Below are 27,993 nucleotides of genomic sequence, written 5' to 3'. Positions count from 1 at the left end.
ACTTCCGTATACGTACTTCCTGTGCGCCAGCTCCGGTCCGCCGTGGGCTGCGGGGAGGGTTTAGAAAGGAGCACACTTCCGGTGCCCTTTCTCCCGCGAGCACCTGGGGCCCGGACCCTCGTGTGAAGGGTGCCATCCCTAAGCGGGAGCGCGGTAGAGACGGACCGGCACCCCCTTCTTACCGCCGGCCTCAGGACCGAACATGGCCCAGAACTTGAAGGACTTAGCCGGACGGCTGCCCTCCGGGCCCCGGGGCATGGGCACGGCGCTGAAGCTACTGCTGGGGGCCGGCGCCGTGGCCTACGGCATCCGCGAATCCGTGTTCACCGGTGAGCAACCTACGCCCGCTCTCCGGACTCCCGCCAACCTTCCCTGGACCCCTTCCCAGCCCCACCGGGGCCCCGCGCTCACCCAGCCCCTCACCCCGCCCCACCAGAAGCTGGCACGTACTCTGAGCCCGGCCTGGACTGACCCCCACCCCTCTCCCTGCAGTGGAAGGAGGGCACAGAGCCATTTTCTTTAATCGGATCGGAGGGGTGCAGCAGGACACCATTCTGGCCGAGGGCCTTCACTTCAGGTAATGGCGGGCAGAGCTGACTGACCCTGACCCATCACCCTTGAACGTCGACCCACCAGTACCTGTAGTTAAGACTGACAGCGAGATTCAGCGCTGCCCTTTCCCCTTCTCACCCCATCTCCCCGAACAGTGGTGCTGCCCAAATCTCCAGCAGCACATACTGTTGTTTTCCGAAGGGAGAAGAAAATTTCTCCTTGACCGTGGTCATTAAGAGGAGGAGCAGGTCAAGAAACACGTGGTGAAGGAAATCCGGGCAGAACTAGTGAAATCGCAGCTTCCTAACCCCTATCCCTGTTCCCTCCCCTCCAGGATCCCCTGGTTCCAGTACCCCATCATCTATGACATTCGGGCCAGACCCCGAAAAATTTCCTCCCCCACAGGCTCCAAAGGTAGGTCTGGGCACTGGGGCGTCCCTGACAGTAAACACGGGAGCCTGGTCAGAGACTGGGGAAGATGGTTGTGTCAGATCTCTTGGGCTTTGGCTTCCACTTCTGCAAACAAGGTGCAATAAAAGCACCTGCTCCAGGGATTAAAGCAATACATTCTGGACATGCTGTGCATTTGCTCGTTTTCAACTGTTCCTCCCCCCTAGTGTAAACTGAGTAAGAGCATTATTTGTCTTTTGTCTTATTCACTACCTAGGTCAAAGCCTCGCTTTAAAACTTTTCTTTAGCTGTTTGATTTATTAATCTACTGGTACATTCTGTTCTGGGGAAACTTGGTCCCACCTATCCCCTAGGGCACCTATTCCCTCCTAGACCATTCACAGATGTTGTGCCTTTGAGATTCCCCAGATCAACTCTTACACAGACACACACACACACAATGAGGCAAGTAGCTCACCTGTAATGTACTTTTTTGCATTATCTTCAGTGAAGATTTCTTAAATTCCCAAAACCCTAGGCCTTAAAAATGAAGGATTCACAAAACAGTCTTTGTTCTCAAGTCCTTACTGTCTAGTTCAGGAGACCGGTGGTAACGATACAGTGTAACAACTTTCAGTGAAGCATCAAAAAAAAAAAAGTCAGCGTTTCTGGAGGAGGGGCCATGGGTAGAGAAGATTTGACCATGGACAGGTATGCACTTGGCCTGTGCTGAGTCACCTCTCATCAGCCTCCTCACTCTCCTCCGCCCAAGGCCATTCTGGGCCACAGGGCATTGCCCTAGGTAGCCAGGGAAGCACGCACAGGAGAAAATGCCTAGGGAGGGCGGCTTTGCCGAGAGGCCAGGTGAGCCCCCATAGCCTCGCCCAGCCACTTCTGACCTCTTTCTTAGACCTGCAGATGGTGAACATCTCCCTGCGGGTGCTGTCCCGACCCAATGCCATGGAGCTGCCCAGCATGTACCAGCGCCTGGGGCTGGACTACGAGGAGCGAGTGCTGCCGTCCATTGTCAACGAGGTGCTCAAGAGCGTGGTGGCCAAGTTCAACGCCTCCCAGCTGATCACTCAACGGGCCCAGGTCTGACTCCAGCTACCCTTCCCTCCCACAGCATCAGCATTTCCCTCCGAAGCCCCGCGGATGAGCTTTTAGGAAAGGCAGCCCATTAGGAAAGGACTGTAACCTGAGGTCCCATCCACCCAAAAAGCCGTGCTGATGGCCCGTGTGGGGAACGAGGGCCGGGCCTGGTTAGTGTCAGGCAGGGAGGGAGAACCGTGGTCTAGACCCGCACACACGGTTTTGGAAAGAGTGGAGGTTAGGAGTCTGACCGAGGCCTCTCCAGCTCGGCGGGCCCAGTGAGGAACTCTGAGAGCATCAGTGTGCCCCTGCGGTGTTCCAGAGATCTGGGATTCCCGTGGTCACGGCAGCACGCCTTCCTTTCAGTTCTCCGGCCCCCTCAACGCCCCTCTCCTGTCCGCCCCCCCCCAGGTGTCCTTGCTAATCCGACGGGAGCTGACCGAGAGGGCCAAGGACTTCAGCCTCATCTTGGACGACGTAGCCATCACTGAGCTGAGCTTCAGCCGCGAGTACACGGCCGCTGTGGAAGCCAAACAAGTGGGTGAGTCAGGCGAGGGCGTCCGAGGAAGCAGGCAGGCGCGACTGGGTTCCCACCGCCTCACATCCCTGTGACCCGATTCTCTCCCGCCACAGCCCAGCAGGAGGCCCAGCGCGCCCAGTTCCTGGTGGAGAAGGCAAAGCAGGAACAGCGGCAGAAGATCGTGCAGGCGGAGGGTGAGGCCGAGGCGGCGCGGATGATATCCTTCCCCAGAAGCGCCGCCAGCGCAGCTCTGGCGCACACCGCTCTGCCTCCCCCGCTGTAGGCTGGCTGATGAGACTTAAGGCGAATGCGACCCGTGCCCTTCGACCCCTGGGGGCGGGGGTTCCGAGTGGGATCTGAGAGCTTGGTGGGGCACCTGAGGGCTGGCTCCCCGCCATGAGGCAGATCAACAGCGCAGCTGGCCTTGCCTCCACGTCCACTGCTGCCTCCAGTTCCCGGCAGCTGCCTGCAGGGAGGCCGACAGGTGGGGCTGGGCACGAGCCACGTGAGCGCAACTTTGGATCTGACAGCCCAGGGGAGGGCCGAGCAGAGGGAGTAGGCAGAACCGGACCCGATTGAGATCTGGCCTCGTGTGGCCCCTTAACTGCATCCTGCTCACTTGGGAGAGGCCCTGAGCAAGAACCCAGGTTATATCAAGCTACGCAAGATCCGGGCAGCCCAGAACATCTCCAAGACGGTGAGTGTGCACACGTTGAAGGGAGGGAAGTAGAATCTTCCTTGTTCAGATTTCTGTTCAAATTGGCTTATCTGACACTCTTCCTCTCATCAAAAATTAGTCCTCTGGGCTCCCCTGACCTTCTGTTCATGCCTCTTGTGGACCTAACCCGTCACCGTTGCTCGTTGCTTTGGTTCCCTGAGTGAGCACAGAAACCAGGGCGCTCATCCCGGCATCCCTATTCTAACCCCCAGGTGTTCCGTCAGTGGTTATTGAATTGCAGGGGTAGGAATCAAGGTCTTTTTTGCAAGACCTTGTGCAAACATTTGTCTCATTTCCTGCCCTGTAGATTGCCACCTCACAGAATCGTATCTATCTCACTGCTGACAACCTCGTGCTCAACCTACAGGATGAAAGTTTCACCCGGTGAGAGACAGGGCCTTCCCCTGGGTCCTCCACACAGATCAGGGGCCGGAGTCTGGCTGCTCGGGTTCTAGAACCTGTTCTAGCCTACTCATATGACCCTGGAAAACACCATTTCTCTGGATCAAAGTTAGAAAAGTGGGTGGTTGATAATTCCGACCTTGAGTCTCACAGGATTTTATGAGATCAAATAGGATTGTGTAAGCGCTTTTCACCGAAAAGCAGTGAAAGATGATATTCAGTCCTTGTCCTGGGGAGCTGCTCTGGGGCACCGAAGCATGCTAGGAAGACAGAGATGAGACCTGGCAGTGGCTGAGGGAGCAAGTCTCTTCCTTCCCAGAGCCCGAGACTCCGGCTTCCAGCAGGCTTGCCTTTTTCTCGGGATGGAAGAGGGGGTTAGAGCTGGGTGGGGCCTGAAACTTGTCAATCACATGTACCTTTCTTTTGTCTTTCTGTGTTTCCTGTTCATGTGGTGACCTGGTGTTCTCAGGGGAAGGTAAGTAGTGGACAAAACCTTGTTGCTTGTGGGTTTTATCTCCCAGTACCTGCCTTTCCCCCACCAGCTCACCTTTCTCACCATCCCACCCACACACCCGTGGCTGGGGAGGAGTGGGTGGCCTGAGATGCTCTGCCTCTCACAAGTGTGTTCCCTAATCATGTCACCATCTGTCTCATTTCCACAGTGACAGCCTCATCAAGGGTAAGAAATGAGCCTGGTGACCAAGAACTCTGCCTCCAGGGAGGAAGTAGATCTGTTTCTGCCCTGGTGTTTGAGGAGTCACTTGGGGCCCACCCCACCCCCACCCTGCTATCATGAGATGGTCCCTCTGCATCGCTCCTCCCAACCCTTCTGATGAACAAAGACTGACCACTTCTGGGACAATGACTTTCCTCCCTGTGTTGGCCAGGGGTTTGGGGACAGTGTGATTTCTCAGTGATTTGCTACGGTGTTGATTCCTCCCTCGTGGTCCGGAGGCGATAACCACCACCCCAGGAATTCTCAATAAATTTTTATTACTGAAGCTGAAGTCAAAGCCTCCCGGTGTTTGTTTGAGTGAGGTGTTTGAGTGTGGCCGGGCAGGCACGCATGGGGAAGCAAACATGCGCACGCGCACACCGCGCACTCCCGGGTCCTTCTCCGTCTCTGCCAGCAGGGGGCGCGAGGATGCTGGCGGGGGCAGGTCGGGAGAGCCAGGCCAGCTGCTCTCAACCTATAAGCCCGCAGAGCCGGATCCAAAACAGGACCAGGGTGGGAACCGCGGGCCTTGGGGTCCGGGCCCAGCTGCACTCCCCGCCCCGCCCTCCTAAACCGCATCTCCCCTTTGTTTACCAACATCTCCTTTTCTAAGGCCGGAGCAGCTGTGGCTTTGCTGAGCTAGACCAAAAATCTGATGATCCCAACAGGAGCTGCTTCCTTGGTAACAAGGCTCCACGCAACTATGGAGAGACCACTTGATCTCACCAGAGGGCTTACGTGCTCAAACCCCCGCCCTAAGGATCATGTCACCTGCCCAGGCTGCCCGCACTTCTCAGCCAGGGCTTGCCCTCTGGAGGTGGGCTTCACTCCCACAGCCCGGCCCCCACCCCCACCTCGCAGACCAGGCGCCTCCTTCCTCCTCGATGCTGCCCTCACTGAGTGAGCAGAGAAAGGAGCCCACTGGCTGTGCCCACGTGCCACCTCACCCGTGTCCCATCCATTGTATTAAGGGAGACAGGGAAGAGTGGGAACCGGAGGATGGTTGGCACCTGGGGCAGAAGTGTGTGCACAAGTCAGGGAGGTCCTGGTGACCGGGTTAGAGAGCCGGGGCTCTCCTTCAGCTGCTTCGCGGCTTCTGAAGAAATTAGATTAATTGCCCCCTGCTCACTGTCATGAAAGGGACAAGGAGACAGGGAAACAAAGCCCTAAGGAGCTGGGAGTTCCAGGGGAGAGGTGAATGAGCCAGAGTCCGGTCCACGCTTTCATTTCCCTCACATCCCCGAGGCAGGAAGGGGATGGAGGTGCCTGGAGTGTCCAATCCCCTGGGGCTCTGAGGCAGCCATTTTGATTCCTCCTATTGTTTCCCTTTCCTAGTGACTTCCCCCATCTCCCCAAGGGTAAAGGTCAGAGGTTGCTGGTCCGGAGGCCTCCATAGTCTTCAGGCCTCCCTGAAGGTCATTGCCGAGGGCACCAGCCGGGGGCCATCTTTACCAGACAGTGTTAGGAGCTTCACCATTAGACCATCCAACACTGTGCTGGAAGATGGACCCAGAGCCGGTCACAGACATCCACGCTGGAGCTGGCCAGTCTCTCCAGGGACCCTGGCCTCGGGCCAGCTGAGGTCTCTTGAAGGTCTACCAGCCAATCCTAAACTCCAGGTCAGCTGTGGGTCCTAGATCCTCCAGATGACAAATCTCTCTGGGTTCGGGGAGGGGCTGGGGCCACTGTGTCCCTTCTGTGGGCAGCCAGCCAGCCAAGAGCCGCCTCTCTCAAGCCACCCTCCGCTCAAGAAGAAGGGGCCTCCAGGGCTGGGGGTGGGGGGAGATTTGGGAGTGGGGACGCCAGCAGCTGTGCGCAGGGAGCCCCTGAGGCGGTGGACGTCGCTGGCACTGAGACAGGGGCCTCCATCATTACCCGGCAGTATTAGAGACTCCCAACCAGCACCCAAACACTGCTGGGTAAGACGGGGGCCCCCACCCCGCCACCCATCCAGAGCCAGTCCTAGGCCCAGGCCCCCATCCCCCACCACCCGCGTCCCTGGGGACACTTCCGGGTGAGCCTGCAGCGGCCACCAGCCCCACCCTGGGTTGTTGATCCACTGAGGCCCGAGCAGAACTTCGGAAGCCCCCTCACCATCTCTTCTCCACCCGGAGCCCCTTCCCCACCACCCCCAAAGCCAGTCTCTGCCCCCACACACCAGCTCCCCACCCTCAAACCCCCTCAGCAGTCCCTAGCCTGGCCCCAGGACCCCTCTCCCAGTGGTCTTTACCTGTCACCAGGCCGCCTGGCCCCCAGAGAGCATGGGCCACGGAGAGCAAGGGGAATCAAGGCCCAGGATTCAAGGCCTCGGAGCCGCCCTGGCCTCCACTCTTCCTTCTTCCTTCTCTCCTGTCGGGCAGCGCAGGCTCCTCACCTGGGCCCCGCCCGCCGCCCCTGCGCACAGGTGTGTCCGCCGGCCATAGGCTGCACCCCGCTGCCTTAACCCCTTCCCTCCCAGTGCCAGCCACAGGCACCTCCTCCGAGGCCTAGTCACCCCACCGGAGGCCCCCAGCTTTTGCCACAGTCTCTCCTCTGATTCCTGCCTCCTTGGATCCGCGGCCTAGGCCAGGGAGGCCTTGTCGCCAGAACAAAGGACAGGGCTGCCTTTGAGCCCCTTCGCCTTCCTCCTTGGGCCTCACCCCACAGCCGCTCCTGCCCCCCAGCCAATCCTTTCCCCTGAGTCCTCTGCCAGAGATCCTGAGGTCAGAGGGGACTCAGCTCTGCAGGGACTGGGTTCAACCCCCACCCAGAACATCCCAGCCTGCGGAGGGCAGGGGGTCTCCGAGGGGCACCTCCCTGTCCTCACCCTTAGTGTTGGGGCCTCTGCCAAGAGTACTGAGTTCCTGGCCAGGAACCTCTGCACTGACCCGGCCGATTAGAGTTCTGAGGGCTTCTGCAGCCCTGGGCGCAGTCCCCCACTCCACTCTTCAGAAGGACCAGGCACCTCACCAGGGAGAGCCACCCCTGGGCCCAGGAGGAGCCAAGTCCCAGCCTCCGGCAATTAGCCCAGGGCGGTTCGAGGGTGTGGGACCCGCCTTTCTTTTGTGCAGCTCAGTTGGGATGAAAGGGTTGCTGGGAGAGGGGCCCTGAGGCGCACAGGTGATGCTCCACCCTCGCACCCCCTGGAGGGTGACGGCTCCAGGGAGCTGAGCTGCCTGCCGAGTTGCCCAATCCCAGCTCTCGGCCTCCACCCTTGTTTGTGTGCCTGCTAAGTTGCTTCGGTGGTGTCCTACTCTTTTGTTGCCTGCCAGGCCCCTCTGTCCATGAGATTCTCCAGGCAAGAATACTGGAGTGGGTTGCCATGCCCTCCTCCAGGGGATCTTCCCGACCCAGGGCTCGAACCCAAGTCTCTTATGTCACCTGCACTGGCAGGTGGGTTCTTTACCACCTGGGAAGCCCACCTTTGTTTGTTTCCTTCTTAATTCTTGTCTACTTATTCTCTGTTTGTGGACTGTTTCTGGGTTTGCCTTTCCCACCAGTCTCCTCAATTCCACAATGACAGGAACAATCAGATCCACCATCTCGCCCCACCACTGCTCCAGTGCTAGGGACGTGGGGACACTCAATACAGAAATTGTCCACTGAGCAAATGACCACCCAGTCTCAGCCGGCCCAGCAGCAGGGAACCGGGCATTACCGAGTGGGGTTCTCTCAGGCTCAACTCCCCAGGAGACCAGCACTTTCAATCAACATAAAGCCTTAACACGAAGCAGGAATCATTGTTGTCCACTGCGGACACACAGAAAGTGATCAAAAATAAAACTAGGGAAGCCTGGTGGCTCAGTGGTGAAGAATCCACCTGCCAATGCAGTGGACACAGGCTTGATCCCTGGACGAGGAAAATCCTACATGCCACAGGGCAACTAAGCCCATGTGCCACAACTACAGAGCCTGTGCACTAGAGCCCAGGAGCTGAAATTACTGCACTCACACGGTACAACTACTGAGGCCCAAACGCTTTAGGGCCCACGTCCCGCAACAGGACTGTCACAATGAGAAGCCCACACACCGAAACCAGAGAGTAACCCCCACTCGCCACAGATAGAGAAAACCCCTAGCAGCGATGAAGACCCAGCACAATCAGATATCAAATAAATACATTATTTTAAAAACTAAGACTCTGACCAAGAGCCTAAAGGTAGCAGTGGCCCCAGGAAGGGAGGAGCCAGGAGGTCCTGAGAGCACCAGGCGTCCAGAGGGCAGGGACGGCAGGCGGGTTGGCTCTGGGCCTGTGCTAAATGGCCTTGATCCATCTTCTTAGCGCTTGGACCTAGAAGTCAGGCCAGAGAATGTGGTTGTGTCCCCCTCAGTGTGACCCCGGCTGCATTTCCAGGAGTGCAGGCTCTGGGGCCCAACGGCCTGAGTTAAAATCTTAGTTTCACTGCTCAACAGTCCTGTGGCCTCGAGCAAGTTATTTAATCTCTCTGTGTCTCAGCTTGTCCCACTGTAAAATCGGAATGATACAGGTACCTCGATTCAATACTTTTAGTCTTGGTTTTGTTCTTTTTTTTGGGGGGGGGTCTTGTTTTTTACATTTTTTTTTGACCACGCCACATGACCTGTAGGATCTTAGTTCCCTGACCAGGGATCTAACCTGTACCTCTTGCACTGGAGGCTCAGAGTCTTAACTACTGGACCACCAGGGAAGTCCACAATGCTTTTAGTCTCTTAAACCGCACCTGACACATGCCAAGGTGTCCCAGGAATTGGGATTTCCCTGGTGGTCCAGTGGTTAAGACTTCATACTTCCATGGCACGGGGGCCCAGGTTCCGTCCCTGGTCGAGGATGTAGATAGATCTCACTTGCTGCAATTAAGAGTTCACCTGATGCAACTAAAGATTCTTCAAGACCCAGTGCAATCCAATAAATACAATGTGTTTAAAAAAAAAAGTGTGATGAATTATTGTTGCCAGTTATATCGTCATCCCTGATCTCAGTGATCTTCACAACCACCCTGGCAGGATCACCCTCCGCTTTAAAGAAAGGGAAGAGACAGCCAGACCAGGCCCGTGCTCACACTCGCCTGTTAGACTGTGAAGGCTCCCTGCCTACCTCCCCCTCCCGCCAGGCATACAGAGTTAGAGACCCACACACAGTGACCTAGAGGTTTTATTTACAAGAGGAGACCGGCCTGGCCCCACCTGGGGCCTTGCTGGGCTATATACAGGATCCCAGGAGAGGGAGGTGGGCACACGGCCATTTAAATTACAATAGAATGGGGGAGGGGTGTTGCTCCAAGGTTCAGGCTGTGGGTCATCCACTGGAGGCCTCTGCAGAGACCGGGCTGAGGCTGCAAAGGGAAGGGAGGAAGGGATAAGGCGGGGCTGGACCTGGAGTGGGGGACAAGACACAGGTCTGGTGGGGTTGGGAAGGCAGGGTGAGGCCACAGCCGCCCCCTCTATCCAGGGCAGAAAGACCAGCTGGGAAGCCCCAGGGACAGGCCAGGGAAGGGCCGTACCATGGCCGCCCCAGGACGAGCCCGGCTCACTTCCTCTTCAAGGAGCCCTTGTTCTTCTCCTTGTCTGCTGACCGCTGTTTCTTCACCTTCTCCTCCTTCTTGTTCTTACTGTGCACATTCTCATACACGTCCTCCCTGTGTCTGCAGGGCGGGGCCAGCGGGTCAGGAGACAGGGGCAGGGTTCCCCAGCACCAGCCTGGGGTGACATGGGGTCAACCCATCTCACAGGTGAGCAAACTGAGGCCAGGAAAGCAAGGACACCAGCCCTGACTGTGTCCTAACACTAGATTAGAAGCTCCTCGGGGCAAAGGCTCCACCTCACACATCAGTGTACTCAGCTCAGGCCCCACGTGGAAGGGCACTCAGAAGACACTTGTGAATACAGGTTGTAAGAACTAAGCTTATACTTGAACCCGAACCTCCCTGGGAAGGAAGGTCGGGCTAGGCAGGAGCCACTCACTTAGAGGAGGTGCGGGAGGCCTTGGCGTGGGCGTTCTTCATTGCTGGCGGGTAGGTGATGTTCCCGTATTCCGATTCCCGGCCCTTCTGGGACTGCGGGGAGAAGTGTGGTTGGGAGGCCGGTGGTCCCAGCAGCACCCCATGACGCCCACTGGCCCCCTCAGCCCAGCCAGGCCCCTGCTCTGCTCGCACCTGCATGACCTCCAACTTCTTCTTGGTGGTCTCGATGAACTGGGCGATGGCCACGTAGATGAACTTGTACTGAGCCTCCGTCTGCACCATGCCCGAGCGCTGGGCCCGCACCATCTGGATGGTCTTCTGGATGTCGATGTCACAGTCCAGGCCTGGCCGAGAGGGCAGCCGGATGTCAGGCCCCAAGCGGAGGCGAAGGCGGGGGCTGCTCTCCCACCAGACCCAGCGTCCCCAGCCGGTCACCCTCACCCTTGGTGGAGATGCTCTCCATGAGCATGTCGATGACAATGATGGTGCCCGTGCGGCCGATGCCGGCGCTAGGGAGAGAAGGGGCTCGTGAGAGGCCCAGCCCTCATAGGCCGGGAACCAGGGGCTTAAACGGCGCCGGCAGGGGCGGGGCTTAGGGAGCGGGCAGAAGGCAGGGGTGGAGCTTAGGGAAAGGTCAGTGATACAAGCTGCTGGAACCTGACTGGGTCAGTGCGGTGGGGGTGGGGCAGGCAGGGTAGGGGTTTGCCCAACTCTGCACCCATGCTCATCCCTCCAGCCAAGGGATTTGGGGGGAGAGCCTTGCACACAAGTGCTAAGACGCTGCTCCCCGATGTCCATCCCAGTCCTTCCCAGCCCCACCGCCTGCTTCCACTTCTCCCTCTTGCCCCCACCACCTCAGGAGACCTGGGACCCCATCCCACCTGTCCTGCCTACTACCCTGGCACCCTGGCCTCCCGGGCCCTCTCCCACAGCTTTGGCCCGAGCCAGGCTGCCCTCTTCACATGAGGACCATCTTTCTGTAAGGCTGCATCTCCCTTTTTCTTCAGATCCTGACAGCAGGGTGAGGACAGTTCTCCCGCCTGCGGGCCACGAGGCCACTGGGCTCAGGAGACTTGGGGAGCAGCTAACAGGAGGTCTCCCCTCCTCCCCACCCTCTGCTGCCACCCCCTGGGCACACAGACCCCAGCAGCCTCAAGACCCCACAGAGACCCCAGTTTCACCTCCACCACTAGGCCAGTCAGGCCGATGCCCCAAGTCGCACTGTCTAATTTCAAACCCAGATTGTTAAAAATAACACCCTCTCACCCACTTCCTTCCTGTAACGTCTAAATTAAGGCCATGGGGATTTCAAGAAGGTGGCGGGGGGGGCACAGGCAGCCGGGTCATTCTTGGCGATGGGCCTGTCCCTGGAGGTAGAGTCCCTGAGACAGCACGTGGGGGGTACCTCCAGGCTCACCCCACCCAGCCCTGCCCCAGGACACACAAGAGCTGGTGGACAGAAGGAGGAAGTCCTTGCCCTCAGAGCCTGGGTCACATGGAGGGAGCAGGAAGGGAAGGGAAGGAAACAGACCCCCGTCCCCACCACGGGAGATATAAAAACATGAACGACCCCCCTTCTGGAGCATTTACTGTACTCCAGACACAGTGAGAGGGTTTCACGTTTGCCACAGCCCCATGAAACATTGACTTTACAGATAAGGAACCTGAGGATCAGAGACATGAAGTCATTTGTCTGAGATCACACAGCCAGGGAGTGGAGGAGCTGGAATTTACAGAAGCTACATCTGTCCAGCAACCCCTGCCTATCCCCTCCCCTCCACCCAGGCCAGGCGACCTGCTGGGGCCCCTGCTGCTCATTGCTCCCTCAGCTCCCCAGCTTAGCAGGGTCTCCCGAACATGAACATGGGGAGCTCCAGTGGACCTAGTGGTGCATGAGCCGAGGGGCTGAGCTGGGGGCACTGGCAGGAAGGGAGAAATAGGAGTGGCATGAAGAGGCCTCGGCACCCCTCCACCTCATGGCTGCAGACGGTAAAGAGAAGAGTTGGGAAGCCACACCGACCCCAAGGAGAAACACCGTGGGTAGGCATGTGTGAAAAAACAGTAGTGACCAGGACCTGGGTCTACCGTGAGCCCTGCTCCAGGTTCCCCCCACGGACCAGCAGTGACCTGACAAGAGGCTTGGCCCATTTCCTCATTTGCACATGGCAGGTTGAACTAGACTGGACCGGACGCCATATCTCTATGGAGACTCCCCATGCCAGGCACAGGCTCAAGCCATGGGCTTGGTTCAAGCTAAGTTCCACCCATGGGTCTGGAAGCCATCAGGGAACCCAGAAGAGGTGGAGGGCCTGGGAGGCTTTAAATTCATTCTCGTGTAATTCGCTTACAACAGTGCAGGGCGCTTGGCAGTACTCACTTGCCAGCTACTACTTGGATTATTATCACCGATATCGTATCATTGTCACTCTCACCTGCAATGCACGATGATGGGCCCTGCGTGAGGCAGACTCTCCTGCCGCTGGTTGATCTGGTCCAGGAAGCTGAGAACACCCCCAGGCTCACTGGGGACCCCGTGATCAGGCCAGCTCAGGTACTGGTAGTGCCAAATCTCCCGAATCAGGTTCTCCTGGGTGGAGGACATAGGGTCAATGTGCCCTGCTCCCCAACGTGGCTTCATTCTATCCAACCCAGAAGAATGAGCGTGAGCAGGGCCCCCAGCCTGGGGCAGGAGCAGGGGACACTCACATTTTCCAGCGGGGAGACCTGTAAGTTTCGGAGTTTGTACTCAGTTGTGTCGTGTTCCCCACAATTGGTTACGGTGTAGGGTCCGTAAACACGCTGACTGCCCACTTCTGGCCAGTATGGAACACATTTGTTCTGAAAAGAGAGGGGGGTGGGGGATGTAAGGCACAGAGGCAGGGCCTGAGTGCCCGGTGCTGGCCCCGTAGCATCTGACAGATGAATGGGTGACCTGGCCAAGAGTCAGAGGCTTAGGTCTTGGCTCAGCATGCTCCAGGTGGTGAGACCTGATCAGCCGTTCAACAAGTCATTCCGCGCATACTGGCTGGTATAGGCCTCGCACCTGAAGCCGCACCAACCAGGCTGGAGTGCCAGACACAAGTAAGACACAGCCTGGTGCGCCAGTGCCTCCAGGAGCTCACAGAGAGAAGGGTGAGCCAGGGAACTGAGCTGCTGAGGAGCCCGGGGTAAGGGGTTGCAGGCAGAGACTAATTCTCTCTCTAGGTAACGGAGGAAATCAGGGATGGCTTCACAGAGGAGGGAGCATGTGAGCCGGGTCTTTAAAAACAACGAGGAGTCTGTCGGGCAGAGATAGGGAGGAGAGAGGAAGTCACTTCCTAGGAGAAATGAGCTCCTGCAGAGGCACAGAAACCTGAAGGAGCCTGGCAGGTCAGAGGTGAGGGCTGGAGGGTAGCCACCGAGCCTGAGTACCAGGGTCCTCGGGGGGACAGCCTGACGCAGAGGTTACATACTTCTGCACAGGTCACAGCCACTCCAGGGCAAAGGGTGCCGTGCAAGGGGGCAGCCTGCCCATGGGGGTGACAGTTTGGGACCGACTTCAGAGAGAGTAATGAGGCTGAGTGGAGAGGAGGGATTACTACCCTGAGGGGGATGGTGGGCACGGGGCGGGGGGACACTTAAGGGATGGAGGCCTCTGGAAATCTGGGTCTGGTGGTCAGGGGAGTCCCACATAGGAAGCAGAGACCCAGGAGTTATCGTGTACTCAGATTTCTTTCTCAGTTCCCCAAGGAGGTCGGGCCCTTGCCCTCCGAGGTGCCCCTAAGTGTCTCTCCAGCTTAATGGTGGTGGAGTCGTCCTGGGGGTGGGGGCAGCACGGGGCTCAGCCTACCCGGCCCTTCTCCACCTCCCGGGTGGTCATGACAATGACGCAGGTGTTCTCCTGCCACACCATCTGCCAGAAGTCGTTGACCGTGGCCTCCAGGCAGCCCTGGCTGGCGATGTAGGTCTTAGCGTTCTCATCAGGGCCTAGCAGCTGGTTCTGGACAGAGTGCAGAGACGAGCAGGGCTGTGAGCCCCTCGTCCACCCACCCACTCACCCATGGCAACAGCTCTGGCTTCACCCGATGTCTCTGGACCCAGTATCCCCAGGAGCCGGGGTCCATTTCCCGTCCCCACCCCACCATGACCGGCGAGCACACCAACCTTCACATAGTTGGCGTTAATGTAGTCAGACCCAGGGATGTTACTGTCGCGTCCCTGCAGGACCACTCGACTGTGGTCAACTGGGAGTGGGCAGAAAGGATGCAAGAAGGGCCTGGGTCAGAAACCCTTCTTGAGCTCCCAAGCCATCCTTGCCCAGAAGCCCTGTGGGCAGGCCGGTGTGGGGGACCCACATGGGTTCTCAACCCATGTGGGCTGGAGGTTTCAGAGGAAGAAGGTGGTGGGGTGGGGTATGAGGGGATTCTCTGGGAGCCTGGAGGAAGGGGGGATGCCCTTGTGGGTGGGGGTCCCTCATAGAGCTGGGGAAGGAGACCGTCTGAGATGGGGGGAGGTCAGCTAGGGGAGAGGCATCTCCTGGGTGAGTGGACGCTGCCTGAGTTGGGCGCGGGCTGGAGGCTGCCCAGGGTGCTCACACGGAAGGATGTTCTTGTAACGGTTCTTGCTCTTGTTTTCTGGCCGCTGCCCTTCCAGCCGCTGGTGCAAGTTTTTCACCTCCTGCTTCTGCAGACTCTGTGGGACGAGTTGGGGAAATGGAGCCTCAGGCCCAGGAGAGGGGCATCCATGGGTGGAGAGGTCATGGGGCAGACTAACATGAGGATGGGGAGCGAGGAGACAGGGTCTGTCTGGGACCCCACGCCCTTCACCCTGCTGGTCCCATCACAAACCTCAAACTCCTCCCAGAAGCCGGCCTTGGCTGTCTCCTCTGACTCCTGCTTCTTGTTCAGTTCCAAGACCCGGTTCTCAATGTCAGCCGCGTTCACCCTCGTGGCATAGTATGGCTGGGGTGGGGGAGGCCAGAAGTCAGCCGCTTATAGAGCTCAGAGGCTCAGGGAATGGGAGGAGGCAGCCAGGCCCACCCCTCACCTGCCGTAGGTAGACGAAAGCGCCGGAGGCCTCCTCGATCCCCGTCCTCTTGAAATGCTCCACCAGGTCAGTGAGGCTGTCGAAGGTCTCAGAACCCCCCACTGTGTAGCGTCCGCCCTGAGGGGCTCCAAGTCAGGCCACCTGTCTCCCTGCCTGGACCCCGAGCCTTGGACCAAAGCCCAGGCTGCCCCTCCCCAAGGGTATGGCTGTGGGCACAGAGGGAACCCCCAGCGGGGTGCCTCCCTGGTGCCCAGAGGCCTTACCTCACACATGACTTTGATATGGGTGACTCTGAGCGGGGAGCCGGGGCCAGCCTTGGGCTGGTCGCTGAGCACGGACAGCACAAAATCTCCAGGCTGGCTGAGGCTCTCACGCACAAGGAAGGTCCAAGGCTCCCCCTTGGCCTGCAGCAAAGTCTCTGCCTGCCCTCCAGACATGTGGCCATGGTACCACCTAGGGAAGACGGCATCCGGGGAAATGAGACTGAGGCCGGGGGCGGGCACTGGGCAGACGCTCAGGGAGGGGGCAGGGAACTTGGGCCCCTGCCATGTGCTGAACTGAGCTCTGCTACGTGCTCTCAAATCCGCCACTATGAGTAGGTCTGTCACTCTCACAGAAACCTGAGAGGTAGGTACTACCCATTCTGCAGATGAGGAGACTGAGGCTGGGCAGTTGCACACTGGCCCAAGGCCCCAGCTGATAAGTGGCAAGCCTCAGGACTTCTAAGCAAGCCCACCTCTGCAAGTTTAAGACACAGGCAGAAAGGCAGCCACATCCAGAATGTTCAGAGGGGAGAAACCCAGGAAGGGTCTCCATGAAAGACAGGGCTAGGCGAGGGAAGCAGAAATGCAGACGGAGGCCAAACCACAGACAGCAATGGGGTTGGGAGAGACGGAAGTCACAAGGGAGGGGAAATGGGGAGAAGTCCCCCTGGGGGTCGGGAAGGTGGACAAGCCCGCGGGGTGAATAGTGGTTTGGGGGCTTTGGGGTTCCCCAGGTGATGTCACTGAAGGGGCTGCTGGGGTTCAGTGTTGGGGGGGAGGCTCGAGAGGCTCAGAGGGGCAGAAAGCAGAACTAGGACCTTTCCCCATAACACACCCCCTTCCCAGGAGGAAACTGTAGCCCCACAATGCCCAGCCCCACAGGAAACCACGTGATGGAAAAAACACAAAACTCCTTCTGGGGAGAGAGTGAGAAGTGAGGTTGTGAGGTTTCCTCAGCCCAGGGACAGGGGAAGGGGGGGCATTTTCCAACCGCAGGAATGGGGGGAAGGAGGGAGGGGGCCAGTCTGTCCTACCCCGTCGTACTTCAGCCCAGAGGAGACTGCAGCTCGGAGACCTCCAGAGTCCCCAGCCCGTGCAGGACCCCTGGGCCACCATATCCCACCACTCAGGGATAGACCAGGGCCCTCAAGCAGTGGGGAGGGGGCTAACCCTCTTCCCCCAGGCCCCACAGGATGAGGAAGTCTCCATGCAAATGTCAGGCTGACCACAGGCAAAGAGCTAGCCATTGAGGGGACAAATGCAAATTCCCCCCAGAGGAGGGGCAGCTGCCAAGGCCAAGAACCAGAGCAAACCAGAGCAGAGGTTGGGATAAAGAGCATTCCCCACAGGTTCCCAGGGTCAAGGGTGGATCCAGGCCTCCTGGCTTGGGGAACCAAAAGCCCCTCTTTAAGTCAGCTGCCCTGGTCTTGAGTCCCTCTGTCCCTGACCTCTTCCAGCCACAATTTGAACCCTGACCCCAGGCCCCAGGGGGTCCTCTCAGCTCCATCCCTCTTGCAGTTCCATCTTCAACCACCCCTGTATCCACCCATCCTCTGGCAGCAGCCAGTAGGCCGGACCCTGGCTGTGGACAAGGAGGAGGCCAGGTCATGAAGAACCTAAGAGGATATGGGCAGAAAATCCCCATGAATGTGGCAGGTGGGGTGCAGGAAGAGGGTGAGAGGCAGTGAACACCAGGGAAGGATAGACACCAGCAAGGGCATCCAAGTGCTTCCCTCCTAGGGGAGGCGGCTTCACCAGAAATGGATCTTTGGCTGCATGTTCATGGGGAAAAGGGTCTCCAGGGGTGGGTCAGGGGCCTTTTCCCCAGCCTCATCCAGTTCTCAGTCTTAGCCAGTGACTTGAATAAAATACGGTGCAAGCTGGGAGGCATGCATCTCAGAAAGACCGAAAGCTGAGAGAATCCAGGTTCAGAATCATTCCGACAATCGATGCACAAATACAGGACAAGGACAAGTGGTCTTGGCCCTAGGAGTGTGCAAAAAAATCCCCCATAACAACCCAGAGTTGTTCAGCTGCCCTTCCCCTAATTATAGGAGCTATCATGGAGAAACAACTGGAAAATGAGACACCCCCCAACCCGCCCATAAAATGCAGAGTCTTTGGGTCTGCGCACACTTTGGGGAGACCACCTGGGGAGTAGCCAGCCCAGTTCTGGGGACCATATCTTTGAAACCAGAAAGATGGGCGGGAAATGCTTAGAGTATTGTCCTGTGCCCAGCTACAAGGCCCTTGCACCCCTATGACAGTTTTCAATGATGTGGGTCTGGTCAAGGGACTAGTCCAGCACTAGCCAGCCCCAGAGGGCAGACCCATTCTCAGGGGACACTGAGATGAGGCTGCGTGTCCTCATACACGCTGACCCCTACGCTCTTCCTCAACCATAGGAACCCGTGCTGGGGAGGGAACAGTTACAAGAGGTCAGATTCCATCTTTCTAACAACAGAGCCGGCCATTTGGGAGACACAGCCACGAGGAGAGGCCTCTCTGGCAATGGTAGGGCCTGGGGCGCGGGTGCACAGGGACCCTGGAGAAGGGCCAGGCAACCTTCTCTTGCTTCCTAGGAGTTGATGGAAAGGGAGCCCATGGATCACACGGGGGGAAGAGACCCAAGGCGAGGAGGACAGCCCACTTCTCGGTGGGGCAGGCCAGGGAGCGAAGACCCTCACCTCTCACTGGTGGGGTCTGAGCAGTTCAGCGGGTACTTGAGGTGGATGATAGTGCCGTCTTGATCCTGTAGAACACCCTGCTGCTGCGTGTAGTACTCCACCAGCTCTGTCAACGTTGCGAACTTCTCCCCTCCATACAGATCGTAGAAGTCCCCAGAGTTCTGGATCCGAATATGAGTCACCTGGTCCCCAACCCTGCAGGGCACCCAGTGGAGGTAAGGCCAGTGGAAGGGAGAGTGGAGGTTGGGTGGTGGGGGGCGGTGGGGGTCCCGGGCAGGGTTGGGGTGGATACATCCAAGGGCCTGGGGAAGCGAAATGAGCAGCCAAGGGCTGGCACCCCACCCCTGGCTGGAGCCGCGGGCCACCTACCTGACGGAGAGGGAGAAGTCACCCTGGTTCTTGCGGCTGGGCCGTGCCAGGAAGCTTCCGTGGACCCCTCGGCCCTTGAGCAGGGTCTCCGCATCCAGCCCACTGAGGTCTCGGTGAAACCACCTGGGGGCCGGGGGGCTGGTGAGGAGAGGCCCCAGGGCCCTGGGGCACCCTGCCTCCTGCCTACCATGGGTGCCCGGCCCTTACCTCACCATCCTGGGGTGCCCGGGGCGGGGAGTGGGGTGAAGGCTTGCAGGCAACGGGGTGGTGCCGCTGAGTCTGGGCAGGCGGGGGACGCTGGGGCTAAGCTCTGGCAGCTATCAGCACCCGGGCCACCTCGCCACCCAGCCCCGTCCTGTCCTGCTTCTGGGGCTGCCACTCCACTGGCCTGGGGCAGCCGGCAGGGCGGGGACAGGAAGGGGCGCGGCCGACCCCTTGGGGGAACTCACTCACTTCTCGTTTTAGGGCAGAGCAGGGAGAAGCACGGGGTGGCGGTGGGGGTGGGGACAGGACCCGCTTCCCACACGCCTGCCATCGAAGGCCTGGGGAGGGTGGCCCTCCACACACGACCACCCGAATAAGAACACACGTGAGCCTCCAGCGCCCTAGGCCAGCTCATGCTTGGTCCATGGGAACCCACACAGTCACGCGCCATCTCTTCCTGGTCCATGCAGCCTTCCCTGGTCCAAACCAATAATAATGGTGAGGGTGGCAACTATCATCAGTAGAGTCTGCCTAGACAACAGGCACTGTGCTGGGCAGTATTTACCTGCCTTATCTGATATGTCCTCACGGTAGCCCTGTGAAGCAGGTACCTTCATTATCCCCATTTTCCAGACAAAGAACCTGAGGCTCTGGGCTTGAAGGCAGCTCGCCCCAGGGCCACACGGTCAGTAAAGCAAACCAGAGTGCAAACCAGACGGCCTGGCTCCAAAGCTGGTGATTTTAGCTACTATATGCCAGGCCTCAGGGCTTCAGAGAACAGAATAAGAAGTTAAATAAAAAGTTAAGGGACTTCCCTAGTGGTTCAGTGGTTAAGAATCTGCCTTGCAATGCAGGCAGGCATCACAGGTTCGATCACTGGGCAGAGAGCTAAGATCCCACATACTTTGGAGCAACTGAGCCTGTGCCACGACTAAATCTGTGTACCACAATGGAAGATCCTGTGTACTGCAACTAAAACTGGACATAGCCAAATAAGTAAGTAAATTTCAAAAAAGAAAAGAAAAAGTTAAAAAGGTTGGGGAGGGCAGCACTTCCCTAGGGGTCCAGTGGCTAAGACTCTGCTCCTAATACAGGGGGCCCAGGTTTGATCTCTGGTCAGGGAACTAGATCCCACATGCTGCAACTAAGACTCGGTGCAGCCAAATAAATAAATAATTAAAAAAAAAAACTAACAGAGGTTGAGAGACTCTTCCAATCGGGCCAAAGTGGGAGCGGGCAGTTTCCTAACTGTTTAGGCTGGGCAGATGCCTCTTAGAAGGATAGAAACCCTCCCTCGACACACACATCTGAATAGGTGCCCTGGGACAGAGAGCTGGACAAAATGACCCTGGAGCAGCCCTGTCCAACTGGCATCTTCCCTACTTCTTGTCCTCGGCCTTTGGGCCATCCACCATTCCCCAACCCTGCAGTCAGGTGAGAAGCAGAATGGGAAGCAGGTGGGGCCAGAGCCCCCAGCCCTATGGATGGATCCACTGGAGTCTGAACTGTAGGTTCTTGCTGAGGGGGTCTGGTCTGAATCCAACGGAGCTCAGGACTCTGACCAGGGGCCTGTCTCCTGGGCTGCAGAGGGGCACCCAGATCTGGCCATGGCCTATTCTCAGGGCCCATTCACCTGGGGAGTCCCTAAACACTAAAAGCTTGTGATACTCCATCTAATTCCAAATACAAACATACCGCCAAACCAAAGCAAGAGGAAAGAAGCCCAGTGCAAGATACACAAGAGAGGACTTCCCTGGGAGTCCAGTGTTTAGGACTCTTCCAGTGGTTAGGACTACAGACTGCAAGGGTTCAATCCTTGGTAGGGGAACTAAGATTCCACAAGCCCTGGGGCACAGCCAAAATTAAAAAAAAAAAGATACTCAAGAAACCCTGTGAGTGGATTCCCTAGGGAAGGGACCAGAACGGGTGGCTGGAGGAAAGGGCTGGGAGGGACCTTTCCTTCTCCCTCCTTCCACCTTTTTTTTTTTTTTTAATATTTTTGTATTTATTACTTATTTAATTGGCTGCACCAAGTCTTAGTTGTGACATGCAGGATCTTTGAGCTTCATTGCAGCCTGCAGGATCTTTAGTTGCTGCATGTGGGATCTACTTCCCGAGCAGGCATCTCTCCCAGGCCCCCTGCCTTGGGGGCCTGGAGTCTTAGCCACTGGACCACCAGGGAAGTCCCTTCAGTCCACCTTTTTGAAGACTGTAGCATGGGCATGTCATCCCTTCATTAAAATAAGTATACTGACTGGGAGATGGCAATTTCTGGGATAGCAGATCTGAGTGGTGTGTACACAGATGAAGTAAATGTGATGTTCAGTATTCAAGCACATCATGTATGCTATGCCTCAAAAAAGAAGGAAAAATAAATAACAAACTATTCAAGCCCAATGAAAGTCTATTTTCTTATGTTGGCTACTTTATCATTTTTTGAATATCAATTCACTGCCCTCCCCACCCCCAGAAAGGATTTCTGGAGACCCTGCTTGATCTGTTTATCTCATGGTCTAACACTGACTACCTCTATCTTAGGCAGTAGCCCTGAAAGACTATGAACTCTCCCTCACAGCAGGGGGCAGGAAGAGAATGGACACCATCACCTCCACTACAGGGGCCCCTCACCTCCAGCACAGGAGGTCCACAGCTGGTATGGCTCACCTCCAAGTGGTTAAAACTTAGCACCATGTCTCACACAGAGCATGTGTCAAATGACCACATTCATCCAGACCCATGTACATACATGGTCACAAGCCCAGGTCCAGTCCTACCCATGCACACCCTGCTTGTCACGTACAGATGAGTATACACACACATGAGTGCACGCACGCACACACAAGCATCCACTTAGGCACACCCAGTCCCACTAAAGGCAACCTCATCACCCAAGTCCATCTACACATGCACATAGTCAGGTGCAAACACCCACACGTGGACACATCATCCCAACCACCCACAAAGTTGCAGGTCCCTACGTAGCACCCAACACCCCCTGTACAGTGGCCACAAGCCGCTCTCCCTCTGGAATTTTAAAAAAGAAACTAACTAGGTACCCAGAAACTCCTGACCATGAAAGAGACAGGAATTTCTCTGAAGGGTGTCAAGTCAGAAGGCAGACAGACACTGGGATGGTATGTACAGTCTCTACTGTCCCTTGGCAGGAAAATAAAGAAGAAGCACCACCCTTCCCTTGGCGTAAGTGCTCTGGAGTTCACAGAGCGCTTGCACATGCACACACACACACTCCCATTTGGGCCTCAGACATCCCTCAGGGCTCAGTGGTTGTGGCCCACGGTCTTAGTTGTCCCTCTGCAAATGGGATCTTCCCGGACCAGGGATCAAACCCATGTCCCCTGATTCTTAACCACTAGACTACCGGATCTAGGAATTATTTTCCCCATTTTTTTTTTTTAAAGGGAGGTAAACAGGCTCAAGGAAGCTGAAAGTTAAAAAAGTAAGGGCCTACTAATTCAGAAGAGAAAATTACTCACTTGGGAAGCAAGGAGATAAAGGCAGAGATGAAGATCAACGGGGATGCAGAAAGACAGGCAGTCTGGAAGAGCAAACAAAGTAATCTCTAGAAAGCTCTTGAAGTTCCCTGGGCCTCAGTATCCCTACCTGATAAATGGGTTTAACAATATTTCCCAAATGCTGATATAAAAAGCCAATATGAAGTCAGCTTTTAGTATGAACAGCTTTTATGTGACATTATTAATGTATATGCCAACCCTATTTAGTAGGTCCTGTTAGCCAATTTTATTTTTATTTATTTATTTTTGGCTGTGCTGGGTCTTCCCTGCTGCTTGTGGTCTTTCTCTAGTTGAGGTACATGGGCTTCTCAGTGCTGTGGCTTCTCTTTTTGCAGAGCACGGGTTCTGGGGCTCAAAGGCTCAGTAGTTGTGGCCCAAGGGCTTAGTTGGCCTTCAACGTGTGGAATCTACCCAGACCAGGGATCAAACCCATGTCCCGTGCCTTGGCAGATGGATTCTTAACCACTGGACCACCAGGGAAGTCCATGTTAGCCCAACTTTAGAAACAAAAACTAAGGCTCAGAGAAGTAACTTGACCAAGGTCACAAACTAGGAAGGGGGTAGGCAACAAACCAAGGCCGTCTGACGTCTGACAAGTCCACTGTCCTTCCCACTGCACCACCCACTGTGGGAGGAGGAGGCAGGGTGTGGGCACAGCCCACGACGAGGCCGGGGTGGAGGGGCTCCTCCCTCAGAGGCCTCTGGGGAGCTGGCACGGGACCCACGAGCATAGTGCCGGCTGTGAGCCGGGCCCTATGGCTGAGCTGAGCTGCTCTGAGAGGCTGGGACCCTTGGCAGAGGGTCTCACAGGGCTAGCCTGAGGAACCAAGGAAGGATTCTTTCTCAGGAAAGGACTTGCCAACCATCTGGCAGGAAAATGATGGAGGCAGGAGCATGGAAGGGATTGGGGACCAGAAGACCCAATGAGAACCTTGACAGCAGGGATCTCCTTGGAGGTCCAGTGGTTAAGACTCCTCCCTCCCAGTGCAGGGGGCTCGGGTTCAACCTCTCATCAGGGAACTAGATCCCACATGCCACAACTAATAAATAAATATATTTATATATAAATAAATCTATCAATAAACAAATTATTTATAAATAAATCTACCAATAAATCATTTGTTTACACATAAATTAATAAGTAATTTAATTATAAATAAATCTATCAATAATTTATAAATAAATATATCAATAATTTCTAAATACATTAATAATTAATAAAATAAATTTTTAAATAAATTATTATTTTTTTAAAAAGAATCTTGACACTGGGGCTGAAGGAGACAAGGGGTGCACTGAGAGCAAGTGAATATAAGAAGCAAGAACTTACTGGACTTGGGGTGACCAACCTACCAACTCACCAAGACGCCCAGCAGGTCCTCACTGTAGTATCCAAACACCAAGAAGGCCCCACGTGACCCAGCCCTCCTCTGTCCTCACTGGCCAACTCTGCCTCCAGGCACCATCATTCAGTTTATTCCCACAGTAGGGTCTTTGCACTGGCCATTCTCTCTGCCAGCAGCACTGGAGCCTGATTCTTCCTCCTCATCCAGGTCTCACCTTCTGAGTCACCGACTCAGGAAAGCCCTCCCTGGCCCCTCCAGCCAGTGATGCCACTGGCACCCCAGTCCCTTATTAGCATGTGAAGCTGGTTTATTTTCTGGGTAACACTTCTGAGACCCGGCAATTATCCTATTTAATGGGTTCCTTGGGCAGTCTGTCCCCTTCCACCTGAGTGAAGCTCCGTGAAGGCAGGAACTGTGTCTCTCTTGTTTGTTACAGTATTGGCAGCACCTTAAAAAGCACCTGGCAGAACTTCCCTGGCTGTGGTTAGGACCTCACCTTCCAATACCCAGGGTGTAGGTTCGTCCCTGACTGGGGACCTAAGATCCCTCCCACATGACTTGGGGCCAAAAAAGCAAAACATAAAACAGAAGCAATATTGTAACAAATTCAATAAAGACTTTAAAAATGGTCCACATTAAAAAAAAACTTTAAAAAAATTTAAAAACTAAAAAGCACCAGCATACAATAGATAACAGTATCTGAATGAATTGATGCAGAGGAGTGAAGGAAAACTGAGGGAGATCGGAATGAAGGATTTGGGACATTTAGTGGCAACAGGGCATCTTTCTCAGGTCTGCTTTTCAGATTTGTAATGTTTCAGGTGACATTCAGCTCCCTAGGGAACGTGTCCTTAGCAGAAGACAGAAGCAGGGGACCAGAAGGCAGAGAAAGAAATTTGGTGAGAATAAATATGCATCTGTCAGGGAGAAAGTACTAGAGAAGGGGGGTGGGTCAGACGGTCATGAACAAGGCTGGAGTTCTGGCATCTTTGAGGAAAAGTGACCTGGGGAGGGGGCAGGGGCAGGTCGCACTCATGGTCATGCACCTGTCAGGAATGAGCAGGATCCCCACCCCTCCCTCCCGAATGAACAGGAGCCCCCGTTACCCAGATGGAGCAGGGGACTTACCCATGGGACAGCATTTCCCCAGAGGGGTGGGGAGTCCCAGGCAGAAGGCACAGGGGGCAGGGTTGAGCCCCGTGGCGCAGCTGTGCAGGGGCCCAAGCCAGGTGAGGAAGAATGCTCAGAAACCAGCCACTTTCCTCTCGATGCTGCCCGCCAGGCCACAGGCACCGCGGGGACAAGCCCCTGAACTAAATAACCCCGGAAAAGGGACAGGTGGGGCGGAGCTGGCCTCAGCAGCTGGCTTCTCCCTCCAGCCCCACTCAGCAGTCTATCGCCAGGCCAGCACTGCCTGCCTGTCCCCCGCCTCCCTCCCTGGGGAAGGGAGGAGCCACCTGGAACTCCACCTGGCCCGCCAGCCAACCGAGCCGCAGGAAGCTGGGTGCTGCGGGCAAAGCCCAGGAAGTCACCCTGGCCAAGAGGGAGCACCAGCCAATGGGGAAGTCTCCAGGAGCACAGAAGCCCAGGGCCCTCAGGAAGAGTCCAGAAAGCCCCACTGTTCAAAGGGGGTGAAGGCTGTGCAGGCCACCCCACCCAGGGAGGTTGAGGGGCCGGCCCATCCTCCCACTCTGCAGTCTGCCCTGGAGCGGGTCCAGCCCTGAAGGAACACAGGAAAGATCTGGACAGGGAAATGGGACAGCCTGAAAGGCAAGAGAGAATAAGACGGGACATAGAGGTTGTCAGGGTCACAAAAAACAGACATCAACACTAAGTCACAGGCACATTTATTATACTGCGGTACAATTAGGTCTTCCCTTCCCCAGCAGTGTTATGGGAGGGCCAGCCCTCAGGAGGCGGCCACGCTGCCACCCGAAGCAGGCCCGTGGGGCGGCAGGGTCATGGGAGGCAGGAACAGAGCCTTCAGCTTCCCCGACAGGCTGGCAATCTCGGGATCCTGTGCTTCGTAAGACTTAACAAGGCGGGCAAACTTAAGAACACCTGCAAAGGGGAACGAAGCATCAGTCCACATCCACAAGGGACGGATGTGCCCAAGATGGCAGGAGGGAGCAGCTTGAGCTGGAGTGGATGGCTGCTTCCCCTCTGGCCAGGTAGCTGTCTTCAAAACAAGACCCAGGCAATGCCCTGCGTGGTCCGGATAAACTATTTCCTGGTCTACACCAGGCACGACCGGATGGGATGCAGTGAATGAATACATCCCAGAGCAGTGTGCTTCCCAGGATCAGATTAACCATTTTAGCAGTTTAGTCACAAGAGCCCAAAGGATGCATACCCACCAGAACGAGATCGCCGGTCTATAACCAGGACACAGGAGGATCATGGGCCAGCTGGGCGGAATCGATAAACATTCTTGGAGAACTCGGTGATCTCACCCAAGAAACTGAACCCTCAGATTAGCCAGCCCTCAGATTAGCTGAAACACTTTGGGGCGGGGGCTGCATAAGTGTGTGGTCATATAGACATCTCACTAAAAGCCATCAAAATGGGGCTCATAGGAAGTTCTCCTGTGGCCTCCAGCACTGGTTTACTAGCAGAGCCTGATTTCTCGTTTTAAAACGGAATAACAGTATAATTAATGGTAACGACAACATGCACTTAACCTCTCGGCTCAAGTTCACAGCAGACCCTGGGCTCTGAGCGCCAACACTGTTAGACTGTGGCTGCCGCCGTGTGGCGAGAAAGGGGACGACGGCTCAGGGACCCAACAGATCCATCGTCCTCTCCTCGACCCAGTTCACCGCCGACCCCCGTCCGACCCACCTTCCCCATCGCAGCTGAAGCCGTAGGCTTTAATAACCTCCTGCTGAATCTGCGTGGCCACGGGCAGCACGAATTGCAGCATTTTGCCCATGTCGTTACACGCGTTGTCCCGAGCCTCGTCCATGCGAACGGCATTCTCCGGCGCCGAGAACGCCTGGATCACCTCGGCCAGGACCACTGTGCACGGATGCAGCCCAGGGAGGAGTCGCCGCCGCGAGTGGGAATCCGAGTCCGGCCGACGCGAGCGACAGCGCAAGGAAAAGGGCAGCGGATTAGTGAACTGAAGCCGTAATAACCCGATAAATTCGGCCCCCGAATTCCTCGCTGAGGGCAAAGAGGCCCCTCTAAAAAGAGGATGGTCCCCGCGCGCCCCCCACTTCCCAGCGAATGCAGTCACACCTCTCGCCCAGCGCCCTTCTCGAGAAAGGAGCCCACCCGGCAAATGGGAGGCTTCTCACCCTTGGCCTGCTCGGCGCTCAGGGCCGCGGACTGAGCCGAGGCGGACGCCATGGGACAAAAGATGCACGTGCAGCAACGACGAGCTGGCAAGAAACGAACCAGCTCCTAGCGCGGCCCTCGCAGCGAAGGAGGGAGACGAACGGGAAACTACATCAGACAGAGCCGGAAATTTCCAGACAAGAATCCCAACCTCCCGGGTCTCCTCCGCCAAGAACGGACTAAACACGTAGACCAAAAAAAAAAAAAAAAACCCGTATCAAACAAAAACAAGTTTCCCACCCAAATATTATTCTATTGTTCATAAACACTTGTGTGGGAGGGGCTTTCCGGTGCAAACCGGAAAGCCTGCTAGACAAATTCTAAAAGAGCTGTAACACTGCAGGCGTAGCACCCGGAGATCGCACGGCATAGTCACCAACCCTGCTGTCAGTGAGGGTGAGCCCCGACGGCCGGTTCCTAGCTCCTATTGCTCTACAGGTAACGAGGCAGACTGCGACTTTCGGAGGGGAAGACCGTGTTCTAAGGAACTCTCTTAAATCCTTCGCGGCTAGAGTTTACGAACGGTGGATGGGGGCCTATGCAAATGACCCGATGCCGATTGGCTGATAAGGAAGCCAGTCACGCCCCCTTTAGTTTTTAAGAACGCAGACAAGGCTTCGCAGCAAGAGCTCGGCGGCTCCTGCGCTTTCCTAAAATGGTCTTGCGTCGAGGTGTGAGGTGACGCCCTCTAATTTCCCTTCCCTTCTGGGCGTTTGAAATTGTCCCCCCCACTCCCTCTCCCCGCAACCTTAGGGTGGTTAAGACACCTGGGTTCTAAACTTATTGCAGCCACGCCCCCTGCACCTCCGCTGTATCACCATTTCTAGCTACTCAACCGAAAGGATTCGGGTCCCCGGAGGCTCCTAGCTGTGGGACCAGTGGCAGAAACGCCTCCCGAGTCTGCGTAGTTCCCTAGAGCT

General features: G+C 56.4%; 3 protein-coding genes, 1 long non-coding RNA gene and 2 other non-coding genes across 9 annotated transcripts; 2 read left to right on the top strand and 4 right to left on the bottom strand.

The window, feature by feature from the left end:
• Window positions 1-59: 59 nt before the first annotated feature.
• Window positions 60-4,459, top strand: PHB2 (prohibitin 2). Its single transcript, XM_070371838.1, has 8 exons — window positions 60-329; window positions 493-577; window positions 887-966; window positions 1,853-2,037; window positions 2,446-2,575; window positions 2,668-2,771; window positions 3,174-3,251; window positions 3,580-4,459. Exons 1-8 carry the CDS (start codon window positions 203-205, stop codon window positions 3,658-3,660), a joined length of 870 nt encoding a protein of 289 aa, XP_070227939.1. The 5' UTR covers window positions 60-202; the 3' UTR covers window positions 3,661-4,459.
• On the top strand, window positions 2,839-3,083 carry LOC138988062 (small nucleolar RNA U89). The gene has a single exon (XR_011464404.1). It is a non-coding gene; the product is annotated as a small nucleolar RNA U89 (small nucleolar RNA).
• Window positions 4,460-4,535: 76 nt separating the features above from the next.
• LOC138988001 (uncharacterized) lies at window positions 4,536-6,744 on the bottom strand. Its single transcript, XR_011464361.1, has 3 exons — window positions 6,620-6,744; window positions 5,400-5,485; window positions 4,536-5,090 (listed from the first exon to the last, which is right to left on the bottom strand). It is a non-coding gene; the product is annotated as an uncharacterized lncRNA (long non-coding RNA).
• Window positions 6,745-9,481: 2,737 nt separating this feature from the next.
• Window positions 9,482-25,140, bottom strand: PTPN6 (protein tyrosine phosphatase non-receptor type 6). Of its 3 annotated transcripts, none has more exons than XM_070371834.1 (16): window positions 24,863-25,140; window positions 18,652-18,774; window positions 18,283-18,477; window positions 15,596-15,785; window positions 15,333-15,449; window positions 15,134-15,247; window positions 14,882-14,978; window positions 14,451-14,530; window positions 14,137-14,286; window positions 13,014-13,145; window positions 12,740-12,894; window positions 10,749-10,816; window positions 10,500-10,651; window positions 10,309-10,400; window positions 9,849-9,989; window positions 9,482-9,720 (listed from the first exon to the last, which is right to left on the bottom strand). In XM_070371834.1, the coding sequence occupies exons 1-15, from the start codon at window positions 24,874-24,876 to the stop codon at window positions 9,875-9,877; spliced, it is 1,794 nt and encodes a 597-aa protein (XP_070227935.1). In that variant the 5' UTR covers window positions 24,877-25,140; the 3' UTR covers window positions 9,482-9,720; window positions 9,849-9,874. The 3 variants fall into 3 exon arrangements, with proteins under 3 accessions (XP_070227935.1, XP_005907552.2, XP_070227936.1); XM_005907490.3 differs by having other exon boundaries at window positions 9,482-9,680; window positions 24,863-25,139; XM_070371835.1 differs by lacking the exon at window positions 24,863-25,140 and adding an exon at window positions 18,859-19,039 and having other exon boundaries at window positions 9,482-9,680.
• A 424-nt stretch (window positions 25,141-25,564) lies between these two features.
• On the bottom strand, window positions 25,565-27,579 carry C5H12orf57 (chromosome 5 C12orf57 homolog). 2 transcript variants are annotated; one of them, XM_070371836.1, is made up of 4 exons: window positions 27,454-27,569; window positions 27,034-27,252; window positions 26,576-26,752; window positions 25,565-25,795 (listed from the first exon to the last, which is right to left on the bottom strand). In XM_070371836.1, the coding sequence occupies exons 2-4, from the start codon at window positions 27,083-27,085 to the stop codon at window positions 25,644-25,646; spliced, it is 381 nt and encodes a 126-aa protein (XP_070227937.1). In that variant the 5' UTR covers window positions 27,086-27,252; window positions 27,454-27,569; the 3' UTR covers window positions 25,565-25,643. The 2 variants fall into 2 exon arrangements, with proteins under 2 accessions (XP_070227937.1, XP_070227938.1); XM_070371837.1 differs by lacking the exon at window positions 27,034-27,252 and having other exon boundaries at window positions 27,454-27,579.
• On the bottom strand, window positions 27,352-27,413 carry LOC138988031 (U7 small nuclear RNA). The gene has a single exon (XR_011464375.1). It is a non-coding gene; the product is annotated as a U7 small nuclear RNA (small nuclear RNA).
• Window positions 27,580-27,993: the final 414 nt, after the last annotated feature.

This window comes from Bos mutus, chromosome 5, assembly GCF_027580195.1.
Source record: "Bos mutus isolate GX-2022 chromosome 5, NWIPB_WYAK_1.1, whole genome shotgun sequence".
NCBI lineage: Eukaryota > Metazoa > Chordata > Mammalia > Artiodactyla > Bovidae > Bos > Bos mutus.
Note: the sequence above shows the minus strand (reverse complement) of the source record. Positions and strands in the feature narration are given on the sequence as shown.